This window comes from Leguminivora glycinivorella, chromosome 1 (assembly GCF_023078275.1).
Source record: "Leguminivora glycinivorella isolate SPB_JAAS2020 chromosome 1, LegGlyc_1.1, whole genome shotgun sequence".
In the NCBI taxonomy this organism is placed as follows: domain Eukaryota; kingdom Metazoa; phylum Arthropoda; class Insecta; order Lepidoptera; family Tortricidae; genus Leguminivora; species Leguminivora glycinivorella.
The window spans coordinates 3,390,902-3,407,380 of record NC_062971.1 but is presented as its reverse complement, the minus strand read 5'-3'; the positions used below and the strand labels follow the sequence as shown (position 1 = coordinate 3,407,380).

Genomic DNA, 16,479 nt, shown 5'->3' with positions numbered 1-16,479 from the left:
ATAGACGATAAAATAGCAGGCAGTCCCTATCGCGCTATTTGTAAGTGCGATAGGGACGATATTTTATCGTCTATCGCGCGACCATGCTTCCCGTGCAGGCTTAACGCCGTCGAGCCGCATCACATAGCCTATCATCCATAGCCAGCGTTCCCACGATCGCGCGCGCCACGCCGCCGCCACGCCACCTGGGGCGCGTCTACCACAAAATGTACTGAGGAGACGTTTTTTGAATTACACTCAGGTGGCGCCGGACGTCCGTTGCGCGTGGGCGACGCTCTGGTGGCCGGTCTTACGTGGGCGACGGTCGCGGTCCGACCGTCGCCGTCGCGTCTCATACTTCCATATCGATAAGGTTTGATTTCGTATGCGTCGCATCGCCGTCGCGCGACCGTCGCTCACGCAAGCCACGGCGTTAGACAACGGTTCGAATAAGGCCCCTGAGACACTTCAGTAGATATCGTAGGTTTAATTTCGTCGCGTCGCGCCGCGTCGCATCGCCGTCGCGTGCCCATCGTCCATGCAAGCATAAAGATCATACCATCCCATACATTAAAATGCGACCGCCTAACATCGTGCAAAAAGTAGATGGCGCCACTCAAAATGCCTTGTTGCCATCGATTACTTGTAGATTGGCGAAGTTTCACTAGTTTTCGAGCCATAAATCTATGTCGCGGTACTCGCGGTCGCATTTTAATGTATGGGATGGGATGGTACTAGTATAATCTAAATAAAAGAAGAAACTGACTAACTGAATGACTGACTGATTGACATATCAATGAACAGCCAAAACCGCTGGCCCTAGAGATTCCAAATTTGGCACATAGGTTCCTTATAAGGAGTAAAGAAGCACTAAGAAAGGATTTTATAAAATTCCCCTCCTAAGGGGGTGAAATGGGGGTCCAAAGTTTGAATGTGAAAACAAGATTATTAGATTAGTACGCAGGCGAAGCCGCGGGAAAAGCTAGTCTTCTTATATTTAATTTATGATGGAAGCCAGGCGTCATTCTCTATATACTTTGATCCTCTTTGTTTCTAGCATAGCAACATAGCCCGCGCATTAAGGTGGCTCGCCTAGGTTACCCGAAGCTCAGGCTGCGTTAGATGGCGTTAATCTGCAAATTACCAGTCTTATTTTATTGTGGAGTCGTACAGGCATTTATATACTTTCAATTATGCTTCGCGAACATTTAATATTAAAATTGACGTATTACAACAACCATTAAACTACTCATTGTAACGTTAATCCCCTCAATGTAGATAAATTTACTATTTTACACTATTTTTAAGTACAACTCACACATACAAACAGTGTTTTTGTATCCCTTCTAGTCGATAATTTCACGCGGCGACAGCTTGTTTAAATAGCCTTGCGGTAAATACGTGCCATCGCATGATTTGCATGGAAGTACTGGGTTCGAATCCAGGACTTTTTCTCTTTTTTTTTTGTTTTATTATTATACATAACTGTATATGTACAGTAGTTACTGAGCGTTTTCCACAAAAAAAAGATTAAAAACCTATTCTCTTAAATGGTTATAATTTTTGGGTTCGTCCAACTCAGTATTTCTAACATAATTATCCTAATGTGATATTTTAAAAAATCCCAAAAAGTATAGATAAATTTTAGTTTCTAAACTACGATGCGAATGATTTTTTTTCTAATTGTTTATTTTCGATGGAGCAAGGGTATTCAATTCGCTTTTGAAATCTTAAATTAGTAAATGAAAATGCAATAGTTAACTGAGTAACGTAATGCTTTAAAAACTCAAGTGGACTTTTTTATCTAAGGAGTAATTTCGAGAAAATATTATATTTAGCGAGGGTATTAAAAGTTGTGTTTTATATCTCAACTTAATAAATAGAAAATGAAAATGACAATAAAAAAATCAATATGTTCTCTAAGATAAAATTGATACCTTCGGCTCTCTATTCTTGCTTGGTCAATAAAAAATACGAAACTTATATCCAAAAAAATACAAAAAGTTTATAGAATCCTGGGATTCGAACGCAGTTTCAAGCCTCCGCCACACGGGCGCGTTTCGAGAGCGTTGCGTCAGCTTAGCGGCACGCGAGCTGAACGCGCGCTGTTTTTGCGCGTTGGCAGAGCGCTCCGCCGGCGTCGCGCCGGCGCATCGCGAGCGGTCCGCCCTCGGAACGCTTGTGCAGTCACACATAACACAGCGCGCGTTGCGATCGGACGGATTTGCGGCATCATGAATTCGAACGTAGAAAGATAAATGCGAAAGTAACTGTCTGTCTGTCTGTCTGTCTGTTACACTTTCCCGCTTAAACCACGCAACCGATTTTGATGAAATTTGGAACAGACAATCTTTAGACCCTGAGACAGAACATAGGCTAATTTTTATTTCGAAAAAAAGGGATGAAGGGGTTGAAAAAGAGAGATAGGGATAGCGATAGGGATAGCGATAGCGATAGCAATAGCGATAGCGGCACCTCTGGGTCGTCTTCCATCTGAAACTTATGACAGACTGTCTTAGAATAGTGTCTCTAGCACTTGAACAAGGGCATATCTCTCTACTCACGAGTAACTCCACATAAAATTCGACTCTACATAAAATTCGGCTCTACATAAATTCGGCTCTACATAAATTCGGCTCTACATAAATTCGGCTCTACATATAATTCGGCTCTACATATAATTCGGCTCTACATATAATTCGACTCTACATATAATTCGACTCTACATATAATTCGACTCTACATATAATTCGACTCTAGTGTTGAGTTCCTCACTCGTGAGGCACCTCATTTGTACCACTCATATTGTTAATTTGTCGCAGTACTTCACACGGCAAAAATGTATTGCATCACACTTCAACTCACCGCACCTCATTTTACTCGCTTGTGACAGTCGCAACACAAACACCTCACGCCTCACAAAGCATTCACGTACTTCAAATGTCACAAAAACGTCAAAACTCATCATCCACACGCGCGCCTCGCGGCCCTCAAATACTCGCTCGCAACAGTAGCAACACAAACACCTCATTCCTCACAGATCATGCACATACTTCAAATGTCACAAAACGTCAAAAACTCATCATCCACTCGCGCGCCTCGCGGCAGACGCGGCCCTCAAACTCCGTCGCGAGAGTCGACACCTCAAATGAAGTGATCAACCACACGTTCAGTTACCGAACTACAGACCTTATGGCCGGGACAAAAGGTCCACCGATAAAATAAAATGTATCGTTTGACTCGTTTGTACCGGAAATTGCTTTGTACCGGAAAGACAGAAGAGGCACTGTGACAACAACACTTCAAAAATCCTTTCAAAGTGAAACAGATAGTTACGTTTACCATAAGAGGGAGTGAGACAGACACACGCGGGCTTCAAATTTGCCTCACCAAAAATACGTTACACATGACTCGAAAGAAAACAATCTTATGCGTCGCAAGTTTTCATACATTTTACGCCTTTTTGATCCCAGGATAGTTAACTTGCTCGCAAAAATCGCGCGAAAAATCAGACGATTTCGCGTGAACCACATCTTTTGTCTCTGTCGCATTTGTGAAGTCATGAATAAATGCAGCTGAGATGCAAAATGTTGTTTTTCGCGGCAGGTCTTCATTTTTGAATACCAAGCATACCAACACAGAGGGCCAACCACTGAGAAGATGCGTTTACGAAGCTTGCTTAAAAACAATTACAAGATTACTGACCGAAATATAATATAAATTATGTGAAGCATGGTAGTTTAATTAAGTATTTAATCAGTAATAGAAAGAATAATTCATTTCTTAATTCAATAGAATGATAAATAAATCCGACACGAAACGTAATTCACAGGCGGTTGACGTTGACAGTAATGACAGTTTACAGAAGAAAAGTTAGTTTGTGTGTATTTGCATAAAGTTTAGTTATGTCCTACAGTGATAATACTAATAAATGAGCCAAAATGTAATAATGGTGACAACTTTTACACAATCAAATATACCTGTGATTCTGCCTTAGTGTCATTTGTGTGCAAAAAAATAGTGAAACTGAACTGAAAAGACTTACCGGCGTCGCGAATGTTGATGGTGTTTTTAATTACTACTCGTATCATATTGCTTTTAAAACACATGGAGTGGTAAGTTTGTTATTTTTATGTAAAAGTGGTACTAATTATAAAACAATACGAACTTTAGTTTGTTTTAAAACATGCAGTTTTATGGTAACTATGCTAATCAAAGTATGTTATTATTAAGCTGTTAATAATATGAAACCACTGTAATTTGTAGCAGTAATTTAAATGGAACAAACTGTAAATAATATTATTCAATGGCAAAATTAGACCCAGTTCCATAAAAACATCAAATTAAGTTGTTATGCAGGCCTCTATGACAGTCCTTGAAATATTTTTTAATTTTATCTATTTTCTCTTGTTAAATGTTCAAGTACTCATTATGACTAATGAAATTTAGTATGTATAAAAGAATATTTACCTAGTACACAACTACACATACTAGTTTTTGTTGCCGATGGATTTTGTCAAACAGCCGATGCTAGAAATTATATATATATACAGATCAGTACCTCACCTCATTTGAAGTAAGACATTGTAACACCTCATTTTTGGAAATGAGGTACTCATACAAACTCATTTGAAATTGATGTCCTACCCATCACTATTCGACTCTACATATAATTCGACTCTACATATAATTCGACTCTACATATAATTCGACTCTACATATAATTCGACTGCGATTGCGATTGCGATAGCGATAGCTATCGCTATCGCTATCGCTATCGCTGTCGCTGTCGCTGTCGCTGTCGCTGTCGCTATCGCTATCGCTATCGCTATCGCTATCCCTATCGCTATCCCTATCGCTCAGATCATGAGCGGATTGCGCGCGCATCGCGCGCTTCCCGCCAGCGTCCGGCGGGCGACACGCCGGCCGCCTGCGGGCGTCACGCCGGCGTGTCGCTCCGCTGACGCGACGCCGACGCTCTCGAAACGCGCCCGTGTGGCGGAGGCTTCACTGCGTAACAGGCGACTGTTCACCAACGACGCCATTACATAACACGCTGTTACCGACGAAATTAGGCTATACATATATAATTATTTAAACATAAATAATAATGTCAAATCCATACTAATATTAGAATATTACAAATGGGAAAGGGTGTGTGTCTGTTTGTTTGTCCGTCTTTCACGGCAAAACTACAAAATTACAATGTGCAAAAGCTACCCATATTCTTGCTATTATATTCTTGTATATAACCATTTAATTGTTGAAGAAAAACATTCACACAACAACAACATAGGTCAACCAGCTCAGTAAATGCAAGGAGTACAGCACATTACTAATACTATGCCCACACTATGACCTATGTATAATGTATTATACCAGACGTGTAATATTTTATTTTATCAACAAAGGCATAATACAGGATTGTATTGTATTTTTGTATGAAAATAAAAAATAGGAAAGCAATATAGTAATAGTTAAATATTCCATTAAAAAAATAAAAAATACTTAATAAATCCATAAAAGTTCAAATGATTAAAAAAAAACTTCGGAATCGAACCCACGATCTTCTGCATCATAGTCGGTCGATTGACCGAGACGCCATTTCGATTTACATTAGCAGTGTCGAAATACACGATATGTATCTTTGTTGACAAAATGCGTCATTATTTCTGAGTCTGCTTGAGTTAACTAAAATAATTACTTTAAATAATTACTTGTCAAGAGCCAAATGTCACTGATGACAATGTCAACTAAAAATGCGCGAAATATGACGGCTCTGTGTCTGTACACAAAATTTGGCACGCACATTTACGTAAAATTAATAAAAAATTCACATGAATTTGTCCATGATTTCTGTATCAAACAATGTATTTCATTCACTACCGCGACGACGGATAATGTATAGTAGATGTATGCACATATTTTTATTTAGTTGTAGTGTGCGGTGACTAAATAAATGGTAGATGTTATTTGTATGGAAAGCGAGCCACCTTAAATCGAGAGCGCACACGGGTCATTAAGCGAGTTTTTATAATGTTCATTTATCATTAGATATCACTCATTACCGGTTTTGCCCTTTTTTGTCTAACGATGGAACTGGTTTGACTTTACTCACTTTACCAGGCTCTTAGTGCAGTTTAGTAGACACTAGGCAGTGTATAGTCATATACGATAGTACTCTTTATTATACTGTGGTACAGTCAAGGTAGTAAATATACTTAACGTATAAGCAATAAACTCGTGTTTACATATTTTTGGCACTTTGATCGCATCTATAGTTATACCTTGAATGTATGATCTTGTTTATGTCAATTTGAGTGGATGAAATTGCCGTTTTAATGTTCAACTACCTTCCCACTTCCCAGTATTATGTTTGCTAAAGTGATCACTATTAGATGGAGACGACTTAAAAGCCGACTTTAAAGCTCGGCCACACATGCGCGTTTTGATAGCGTAGGCGGAGCGGTAGCGGAGCGCAACGATAGCGGTGCGCCGGACGAACGCTGGCGTTGCGCCCAGCGGACGCCGGCGGAAACTAACGAGCGCGGATTGAGAGCGGAATGCGCGTGGATTGCGAGCGGAACGCCAGCGTTCCGCCAGCGCACCGCTATCATTGCGCTCCGCTACGATACGCTATCAAAAAGCTTTATGCGTGGCGGAGTCTTAAAGCTCAGCCACACATGCGCGTTTTGAGAGCGTAGGCGGAGCATTAGCGGAGCGCAATGATATCCATATAGCGGAGCGCAATGATAGCGCATGATATAGATGCGCCGGACGAACGCTGGCGTTGCGCCCAGCGGACGCCGGCGGGAACTAACGAGCGCGGATTGCGAGCGGAACCACCGCTATCTTTGCGCTCCGCTAACGCTACGCTATCAAAACGCTTTATGTGTGGCGGAGGCTTTTAGCATAGTAATAAACATGAAACTTCTTTAATACGAGCATAATCATAATCGTAACTTACAACATATTCCTTACTTTTTTATTTCGATTGAATGAATATGACTACTATGACCAGACGGGCAAGCACGTTAGCGTGATAATTCATATGACGCCAGGTCGTACTTTTCAGATTACCTGTTTGTGTAATGCAAATGCGATAGGGATGCACCTACGTGATAAGGTTTATCACACTATTCACACTAGTGTGCTACGCCCGCAGAAGACTCTTTATACAGAGTGGGGCCTGTAACAAAGGCGAAGAATTGAACTCTAGGCTATTCTCCTTATACTGATCAGCATTTGTTCGGCGACTTCTAAAAATAACTTGTATTTTGATTTTTATCACCCTTGAAATTTTTTTCTAAGAGGTAATGTATTGCGTATTCTGTTAAGTCTAAAGTGTGACAGACAACGTCAATGACAACAATAATGGCGTAGGTACATTGAAGCTAATATTTATTTTGTATGAAAAATTAAAAATTTAAAGACTTCATAATTTTTAAAAGTCACTGAACAAATGTTGATCAGTATAAGGAGAATACTACAGTTCAATTCTTTGCCTTTGTTACAGGCCCCACTCTGTATAACGATCGACATTTAGTATTCGACCATTGCTTATAAGATCTTTCATGTAGGTAAGGTACCTATAAAAGTAGTATGTATGCACTGTATGCAGTATCAACATCCGTTAGAAGTTTTTTTACAGGTACAGGATACTATTGCTCATTTCAAAAGTCCTAACTCGTGTTTTAGCAAAACCTGCCAAATTCGGCTTTCTTAATTAATGACTAAACAGTCAGCATCAAAAATATTATCCATACAAAAGAGATAAGCCTGTGGAAACTTGAAATAAATAGTTGTAGAATAGTTATTTGTTATACAAGGGGGCAAAGTTGTATTTTAACGCCGAGTGTGGAATTGAAAAACGAGCAAGTGAAAAGATTCTATAGTTGAACCACGAGCGAGCGAGTGGTTCGAGAATAGAATCCTGAACTTGCGAGTTTTTTAACACACACCCGAGTGTAAAACGAAACTTTTCCCCTCACTATAGCGAGGAAACTACAACGCAAAAAATGCGTTTATCACTGATTCCAGTAGTTCCAAAGGTGGTAATTGTGGTAAATCATCTTTATTACTAGATTCACCTACTTTTATCAATTTTAAAGCTGTTAACTTGACTTTATTCAAGGTCAAATTACTTTACCCACTAGTGGATAAAATGCGTTTTACCCGCTGGTATTAAAGGACAAAACACGTGTTTCCAAGCTAGTGAGGGGAAAAATTATTTATTTTCTAAAGAGCGTAATTCTTTGGTGCGTTTTTTCATATGTTGACGACTGTACGTCGGAGAGGTAGAAAGGAGCAAAAGATAGTCGTCCCGTGTAAATAAAAGAGAGAGCGAGCGATTTAGATTTGTAATTCATCGCGACGAACAAATAACTCGCTCGCGCTATCATCGCGCCTCTTTTATTTCGAATTTCGACTATCATTTGTTCGTTTCCATCGCGGATAGCTGGGCCATTTTTTTCAAAGTTGTCCACCCCACTTTTTTTTTGATTTGGAAATTTTTATGTGTTTTCCACTCAGAATCGCGAGCTCTTTCAATCCTAATAGGAGAAAAAAAGTGTCCCAAGGTTTTTTTCCCATTCCGTTACCATTTTTTCATTTTGTATGGCGGTAACGGAATGGAAAAGGTTCGAAAAAATGTATGGAAATCTTGGGACATTTTTTTTCTCCTATCAGGATCGAAAGAGCTCGCGATTCAGAGTATGAATCGCGTAAAAAATACCCATGTTACAAAAAAAGTGGGGTTGAAAAAAATGGCCCAGCTCATCGCTTACACGCTTTTGGTGGGCACAATGGCTAGAAAAGCTCGTGAGGTATTCGAACGTAAACACAGCTTCGTTAGAGAAAGCCTCCGCCACACATAAAGCGTTTTGATAGCGTAGCGTTAGCGGAGCGCAATGATAGCGGTGCGCCGGCGGAACGCTGGCGTTCCGCACGCAATCCGCGCTCGTTAGTTCCCGCCGGCGTCCGCTGGGCGCAACGCCAGCGTTCGTCCGGCGCACCGCTATCGTTGCGCTCCGCTAACGCTCCGCCTACGCTATCAAAACGCGCATGTGTGGCCGAGCTTTAAGTGCGTGTACATTTAAAAACCGCCCGCTAAGTAATTACTTACCAACATTCCATTTCGATAATGTCTTCGCAAACGCACTTCCCGATTTCGCGCAACTTCGTAATTGCAAACATCATTGGCAATTAATTTCGATTAATAATATTCAGTTCACTCGTACTATAGTTTCCGCGTAAACAGAAACGCGTTGACTCATTGCACTTTGTGTGTTAGTGTGCGGGTGTGTGCGTGTGTGTGTGACGTCACGGCGCGCAACGTTTATGAATTGTCTGTTGTGGACTAGTACAGTTTGTAGTCATGTTTATAATTAGATTTTATTGTGAATTAAGTTGAAATTAAAAAACAAGTTGCAACTAAATTCAACTGGCTCTGTCGCTCCAATCCGGAAGAGCGATAGAGAGTCTACGATGCGATACGGTTGTTCTCTTGGCTACAGGGTCAGGTCGGAGGCTAAAGGCCCATTTACACGGGACACGAACTCTCATGCTGCGATTTTAGTTTTGGGAGCTGTTGAGGTTACTGTTACATCGAATTCAGCTTGCCGATCAAATACTGCAGTGTAATGAAACTCGCATGAATCTCACTCGAATCTCGTACCTTGTAAATCAGCCCTAAGTTCACAATAAACTCATCACATCTTTATCATTTTAGGCTGTATGAGCGTCATTGAGCGTGTTTATCAATTTTACTAATTCATCAGTAGGCCTAGCACATGATGGCCCCGAGCGTATGTCGCCGCGAGATAGATGACTCGTCTTCTTTAACTGTATTAATGACATAAGGACTCATCGACATCTGCAATCATGTGCTAATCAGTTTAGCCATTTTTTTGGTGACTGTGACGCAAAAGCATGTACACGAGCAATGAGGCTCATTATTTGAGCGTTTGTTTCGGCAAAGATAGTTGATGATATTGGCCGCTATATTAGTATTATACATTGTACAAAAGAAGTTGTAGTTTAAATTAAAACACGAAAAAATATTAAATCCGTTTTTTTTTTTTTTTTTTTTTAATAAAAAAATATTATCTTTTTTTTTCCGTTCCTTTTTAAATCCAATAGTGCGTTTATAATAGGTATATAATTAATGATTTCCTTCTTCTCTAAGTTCTCAGAATTCATTGATACGAGCCCGGGTTTTTAGTCCACTCGGTCCTTTGATAAAACTACGTATTCAATGAGTATTTCTGTTTCGTTTCCTTTACAATAATTGTAGCATGTGAGAAAAGGATAAAGCTATACCTACCAGCCTTACTCGACGAATAATAATACTAACTATTGCGAGTTCCTACACATACAATGTATCCGCGTGATTCTCTGTAAGGATGTTCAACAAACAGTCTCTGGCAGTACATTTTTTGAAATATTTATTAAGAAACGTAATACGCGTATAATTTAATAACGCCGCCGCCCCACCTGGGGCGCGTCTTAATTAAATTATACAAACTATTTCTGATTTTATAAATAATTCAGGCGGCGTTTAAAAACGTCATTGCGCGCCGAGACACGCGACTGTTTGTGGGAACATACCTTACTCGACGAATAATAATACTAACTATTGCGAGTTCATACACATACATGTATGTATACGTATAGTCATGATTTTTTCATGGAGGGGTAGTTAGAGACCATGCACTGATTTCCACTTGCTACGATCCTGACATACCTGTTTTGCTTCCTTTACATTCGTAAATATTCCGTTAAATGTGCTTGGAACCTGGATTTTCCCGATATGACCAGAAAAAGTCCGCCGAAATCTAACCCATCCAACTCCAACTTTCACTAATCTCTCTCTCTCTTTCTTTTCTATCGACAACATAAACAACAATAAGTTTTTTTTTGCAAAAATGACATTTTTGGCACAAGCTTTTATCGCCGACTGTACCTTTCTTTCAACAGGCATCTTTTGCTCTCCGAGACGTTTTTAAAAACCCCTTACTCGATGGGGATACGACGTTTCATAGCATACTAACAAGGCAAGTTAAATAAAAGCTTGTAATAAGTAATAACAAGGTAACCTAAATAAAAGCTTGTAAAACAGCAATTCCCGTCAACTTTGTACAAAAATTAAGGGAAAAGTTAAATTTGTTTTTATTAATTCCTATTTTGTTACCAAGATTTTGTTGATTAATTGAGATTTTATTAAGTTTTATTTCGTCATTAAGGTTCTCTAGTATCTATATTTTCTTAATTATAACCAAGATTATAACAATTATCCTGTATATATCTTACGAATGTCGAATTATATTACTAAATGTTGGTAACAAAATAGGATCAATTAAAATTTGCTGACGTGGCATTGTACAAAGTTGACGGGAATTGCTGAAAAATAAACCACCAGTCAATCGTGCTTAGATATATATGCATAGTATACATACTCCCAACAGGCTGTTGGATGGTTATTGTCCAATTTGTGCACCATGCCGAACTTGGTCTTAGACGACCGGTCTGGCGTAGTTGGTAGTGGCCCTACCGTGCCTGCTAAGCCGCGGTCCCAGGTTCGAATCCCGGGAAGGGCATTTATTTGTGCGACGAACATAGATGTTTTCTATATATATAAGTATGTATTTCTCTATACAATGCCTGATTTAGATGGCGTGCAGCGAACTCGCATGCGATTTTACGTTACATTGCGGGCTGTAGCGGTTACATAAAATTTTGCACAGCCATCAAATACCGCAATGTAATAAAACTCATATGCGAGTTCTCGTCCGTCCGTCTAAATGGACCCTAAGTGTATATATCGTCGCATAGCACCCATTGTACAGTCAGCCAATTGGAACCCTAGGCCACTCTACAACCATGTCAAAATGACAAGCAGTAAGCAAGATTTCGGCTCAATCTGATTTATAACGTCACTGTGACATAGTTCTACAGTGGCCTAAACACCAACAATTGGTTGAAATTTCCATAAGGGACCGGCCACATCTAAGAGACTTATGTTTGGGGCTACGGACGTTGATTTGTGTAATTCAAAAAACGTCCCCCAATATTTATTTATTTTAGTGCGCTTTGCAAGATTGTTCGGCTCATGTCTGACCGTGTGTCCGAAGTCACTTCAATCTGCATACAGTTGAAACACCACAATTTATTGAAATTTCCATAAGAGCTACGAGTACAGTACCTATCGAGATGTATCGAGTAAACCCACCGCTTTACAAATTCAGCTTACAAAGCTAATTTCATTACTTAGGTATTTCTTACTTCCGATGGCGCTACAACCCTTTGGGTCTTGGCCTCCTCCACTATCTTCCTCCAGTTGTTGCGATCTCTGGCAACCCTCCTCCAGTTGGTATATTTCCTCATTCTCCTCAGGTCCTCTTCCACACAGTCAAACCACCTTTTCTGAGGTTTAGCCCTGGGCCTTTTTGTTGCGGTGTCCCACCTGGTCATAATTTTAGGAGCCCTCATATTTGGCATTCTTTCAAGGTGACCAGCCCATCTCAGCCGCTGATGAGATTTGCAGAAACTAAGAATAGTCTCTTGACTGACAAAGATAATTTAATTACCTAAACTATTTTCAAAAATGTAACTACTGTTTCATCAATAATCCTTGCGTTATCCCGGAATTTGCCGAGGCTCATTCCCATTAGCCTCCCGCCTGGGGTCCGCTCTGACAACTAATTCCAAGATTTGGCGTAGGCACTAGTTTTACGAAAGCGACTGCAATCTGACCTTCCAACCCGAAGGGTAACTAGGCCTTATTGGAATTAGTCCGGTTTCCTCACGATGTTTTCCGTCACCGAAAAGCGACTGGCAAACACCAAATGATATTTCGCACGCAAGTTCCGTAAAACATTGGTACGAGCCGGGGCCCGGGGTTCGAACCCGCGACCTCCGGTTCGAAAGTCGCACGCTCTTACCGCTAAGCCACCAGCGCTTCACCTAATAGCTACTGTTGAATATACCTATTTAAAACCTTGTAGTATCAGCAGCTAAGCTCTGTTCTAAACTGTGTATTTCGTGCGCAGGATCGCGGCCACAATGACTGGGCAGTAGGCGGGCATGCAGCGAGCCGTCGCGGGCGGCGCTCCGCAGCCGCAGCCCTCCGCCGCCGCCCCCGCGCACCCCCGGCGTCTCCCGCTCTACGCGGACATTGACGACCAGGTACGGTTGACGCTAATCACGTTCAAAGCCAACTTATGCTAGTCAATAGGGATGACGACTACATAAAAAAAAGCATTCTGTTTAGTCCGTCAGTTAGATCGTCCAAAAATACTGAACACATATTTTTCGCTTTTTCTAATTATTTAATGAAAAAATACAAAGATATAGAGCATCAAAGTTCCGGAGTGGGGGCTTGTGACGTCACTTCTCAGTAAAAATTGTACCTAGGCGTGACGTCACGCGAAACTTCAACGCACTGTACCGTCGTCATTTTTCGTTTACGAGAAAAAGGAAAAAATACGTGTCTAAAATTCTTTGATAATCTAACTGACGGACTAATTAGTTTTTTTTAGTCGTCTCGCCTATTCTTGGAGGCCTTTTTTCAGGCACTGGTCCCACCGCCAGCTAGTAAGCTATGAGCTATCGGCTATAAAAACGAAAAAAAAAATAAGCACTCCCGTGCAAATAAAAGAGACACGGCGATATTGACAGCTCACCGCTGGGCGAGTAACTATAAGCATTGCCGTGTCTCTTTTATTTACACGGTAGTGATTATCTTTTGTTCGTTTTTATAGCCAATAGCTCATAGTTTACTAGCTCGCGGTGGGACCAGTGCCTCAGCGACAGGACGGACATTTGTTTTGACGAAGTCAACCCAACTTCAAATCCGGAGCTGTCGGTTTTCCATTTCCATTGCGAAAGGTTTCATATAACACTGCAACTTGTATTCGAACTGCCGTTCAGTAGACGGCAGTCAACATGCAGTTGCCTAAGTTGCCTTACATGTTAGTTGGGTTGTAGGTAGTCAGTCTGCATCCTGCGTCCTTAGAGAGCGGAAGCGTGTGAGATCCTTTCTGCTATTGAGTATCTATCAGTGGCCGGACGTGAAAATTTTCGTTGGTAAAGTCGGAGAGGTTTTTGGAATCTGTTTTGTATGGACTTCTACAGATACTAGAGAATTTTAGGGAACCCGCTGGGAATCGAGTTGTATTGACGCTCCGCCACTGGTATCTATCATCATTTCTAGTTAGGCCCTCGATACACGGGGCGTAAGCGAGATACGCACATATAGAACGAGAGCTATACGAGCAATTACAAGTCCGCACACGGAGCGTTGTCACTTGTCGTAGCGTATGAGCTTCTTGTCGTCATTACGACAATGGTAGCGTAATATACGCGTAAAAAACTAGTAAGACTTCGATTGTAAAACGATGGTGCTTAGAACTGAGCGTCTCTTACGGCCCAGCCACGACATTGGTCTAAGCGCGACAGCGGTGAGCGGCAGCCATACGTGCGAATGAAAAGTCCCATCGCTGTGTCTCGCTCCAATGTATGGCCGCCGCTCACCGCTATCGCGCTTAGACCAATGTCGTGGCTGAGCTGTTACGCTTGCGATCCATGCTCTTAGGATCTCTGTTTCCAAGCGTCGACCCAAGATTTTTGGCTTTTGTGAACGTAGTTTCATATGATAGGTGGATAAGAGAGTACCTTCGCCTTCGTCCCAATACGTGTAAGTTCTCCGTTGGTTGAGTTGAGCCTGAAAGCCATCATGTATTCGAGTCTTGACTCTTGACGTAAACGTTGAATTTAAAATTTCTGTTCAATCTATGTAGATGACAACCATTTAAGACGCTACAGGAGCGAAAATGCTAAAATAGAGGGTCCCCCTTTCAATTTGGGAATTTTAGCTGAATATACTATTGTTATTAACTAGATTTATCGAAAAGAAATTGTCCATTCAGAACAACTCAGATAAAAGATGTTGCGAAAAAATGTTTAAAATCGTGGTTCCGCTCTCGACTGTTTCCTCCTTCAAAACTTAATTAATCGTAACGAAATTTGAGAATCTGAATAACAATGAAATTATCTGTGTCGGACCGTTTAGTTTTTTTGGCTAATTGTTACCAATTTTTAATAGCAAACCTTTTTTTGCGCCATAATCGATAAGGCCGTTTTTGGAAAATTTTGATTGACTCTAGTGTCTTTAAAAATAAGAATATCAAAAAAAAAAGATCAGCGTTCTATCTTCAAAAACCAGGGAGGAAATAGGCGAGAGCGTTTGTATGGAGAGTTGGCCCCTCCTGTATCGTCTTAACCACATGTAATTTTGTACCTCAAACTTTTTTTTACAAAACCGGCCAAGAGCGTGTCGGGCCACGCTCAGTGTAGGGTTCCGTAGTTTTTCGTATTTTTGTCAAAAACTACTGAACCTATCAAGTTCAAAACAATTTTCCTAGAAAGTCTTTACAAAGTTCTACTTTGGTGATTTTTTTCATATTTTTCAAACATATGGTTCAAAAGTTAGAGGGGGGGGGACGCACTTTTTTTTCCTTTAAGAGCGATTATTTCAGAAACTATTAATATTATCAAAAAATGATCTTAGTAAACCCTTATTCATTTTTAAATACCTATCCAACAATATATCACACGTTGGGGTTGGAATGAAAAAAAATATCAGCCCCCACTTTGCATGTAGGGGGGGTACCCTAATGAAACATTTTTTCCCATTTTTTATTTTTGCACTTTGTTGGCGTGATTGATATACATATTGGTACCAAATTTCAGCTTTCTAGTGCTTACGGTTACTGAGATTATCCGCGGACGGACGGACGGACGGACGGACGGACGGACAGACAGACATGGCGAAACTATAAGGGTTCCTAGTTGACTACGGAACCCTAAAAACGGTGGGTTTGTATTGCAAAACACAACTATAGGTATCCGTAATATCCAGCTATTGAGGCATTTATAATATAATATACTATATCATATTTTTCGCAGTGATACATTTATTCAACATTAATTTCCGCCTATTAATATGATACCGCGCCGTTTAGTATTTATTACGTTTCAAAGGAAATATAATTGCGAAAATATTGTTTAGTGAATTTAATTTATACCTACCGGTTAGTCAAGCGTTTTCAGATATTGAATTGTAGGTAGTTATATTTTATGGTTATTGTGCTTAATATCCGGAAACTTTAGGTATGATAATTTACTTCCATTTTTGTTTCGATATTATATTTTTGTACGACATTAATTCACCTACACTGGTTAATTGATAGATAACACACTAGACAATCCAAAGATATTTAATACTAGCTTTTGCCCGCGGCTTCGCTCGCGTTAGAAAGAGGCAAAAAGTAGCCTATGTCACTCTCCATCCCTTCAACTATCTCCACTTAAAAAATCACGACAATTCGTCGCTCCGTTTTGCCGTGAAAGACGGACAATCAAACAGACACACACACTTTCCCATTTATAATATTAGTATGGATCTTCTAGGCACGGCTTCGTAGTTCATAGCAAGTTTGC

At 40.5% G+C, this 16,479-nt stretch overlaps 1 protein-coding gene across 6 annotated transcripts in view; it reads left to right on the top strand.

Moving 5' to 3' along the window:
* The window catches only part of LOC125238674, a 59,040-nt gene that overhangs the window by 9,002 nt on the left and 33,559 nt on the right, over positions 1-16,479 (top strand). For 5 of the 6 annotated variants that reach the window (XM_048146398.1, XM_048146323.1, XM_048146252.1 and 2 more), the window contains exon 2: positions 13,029-13,164. The exons of the other annotated variant lie outside the window; for it this stretch is intronic. In XM_048146398.1, the coding sequence (XP_048002355.1) occupies positions 13,063-13,164 (102 nt within the window). In that variant the 5' untranslated portion in view covers positions 13,029-13,062. The remainder of the gene's footprint in view (positions 1-13,028; positions 13,165-16,479) is intronic. 6 annotated transcript variants of the gene reach the window in all.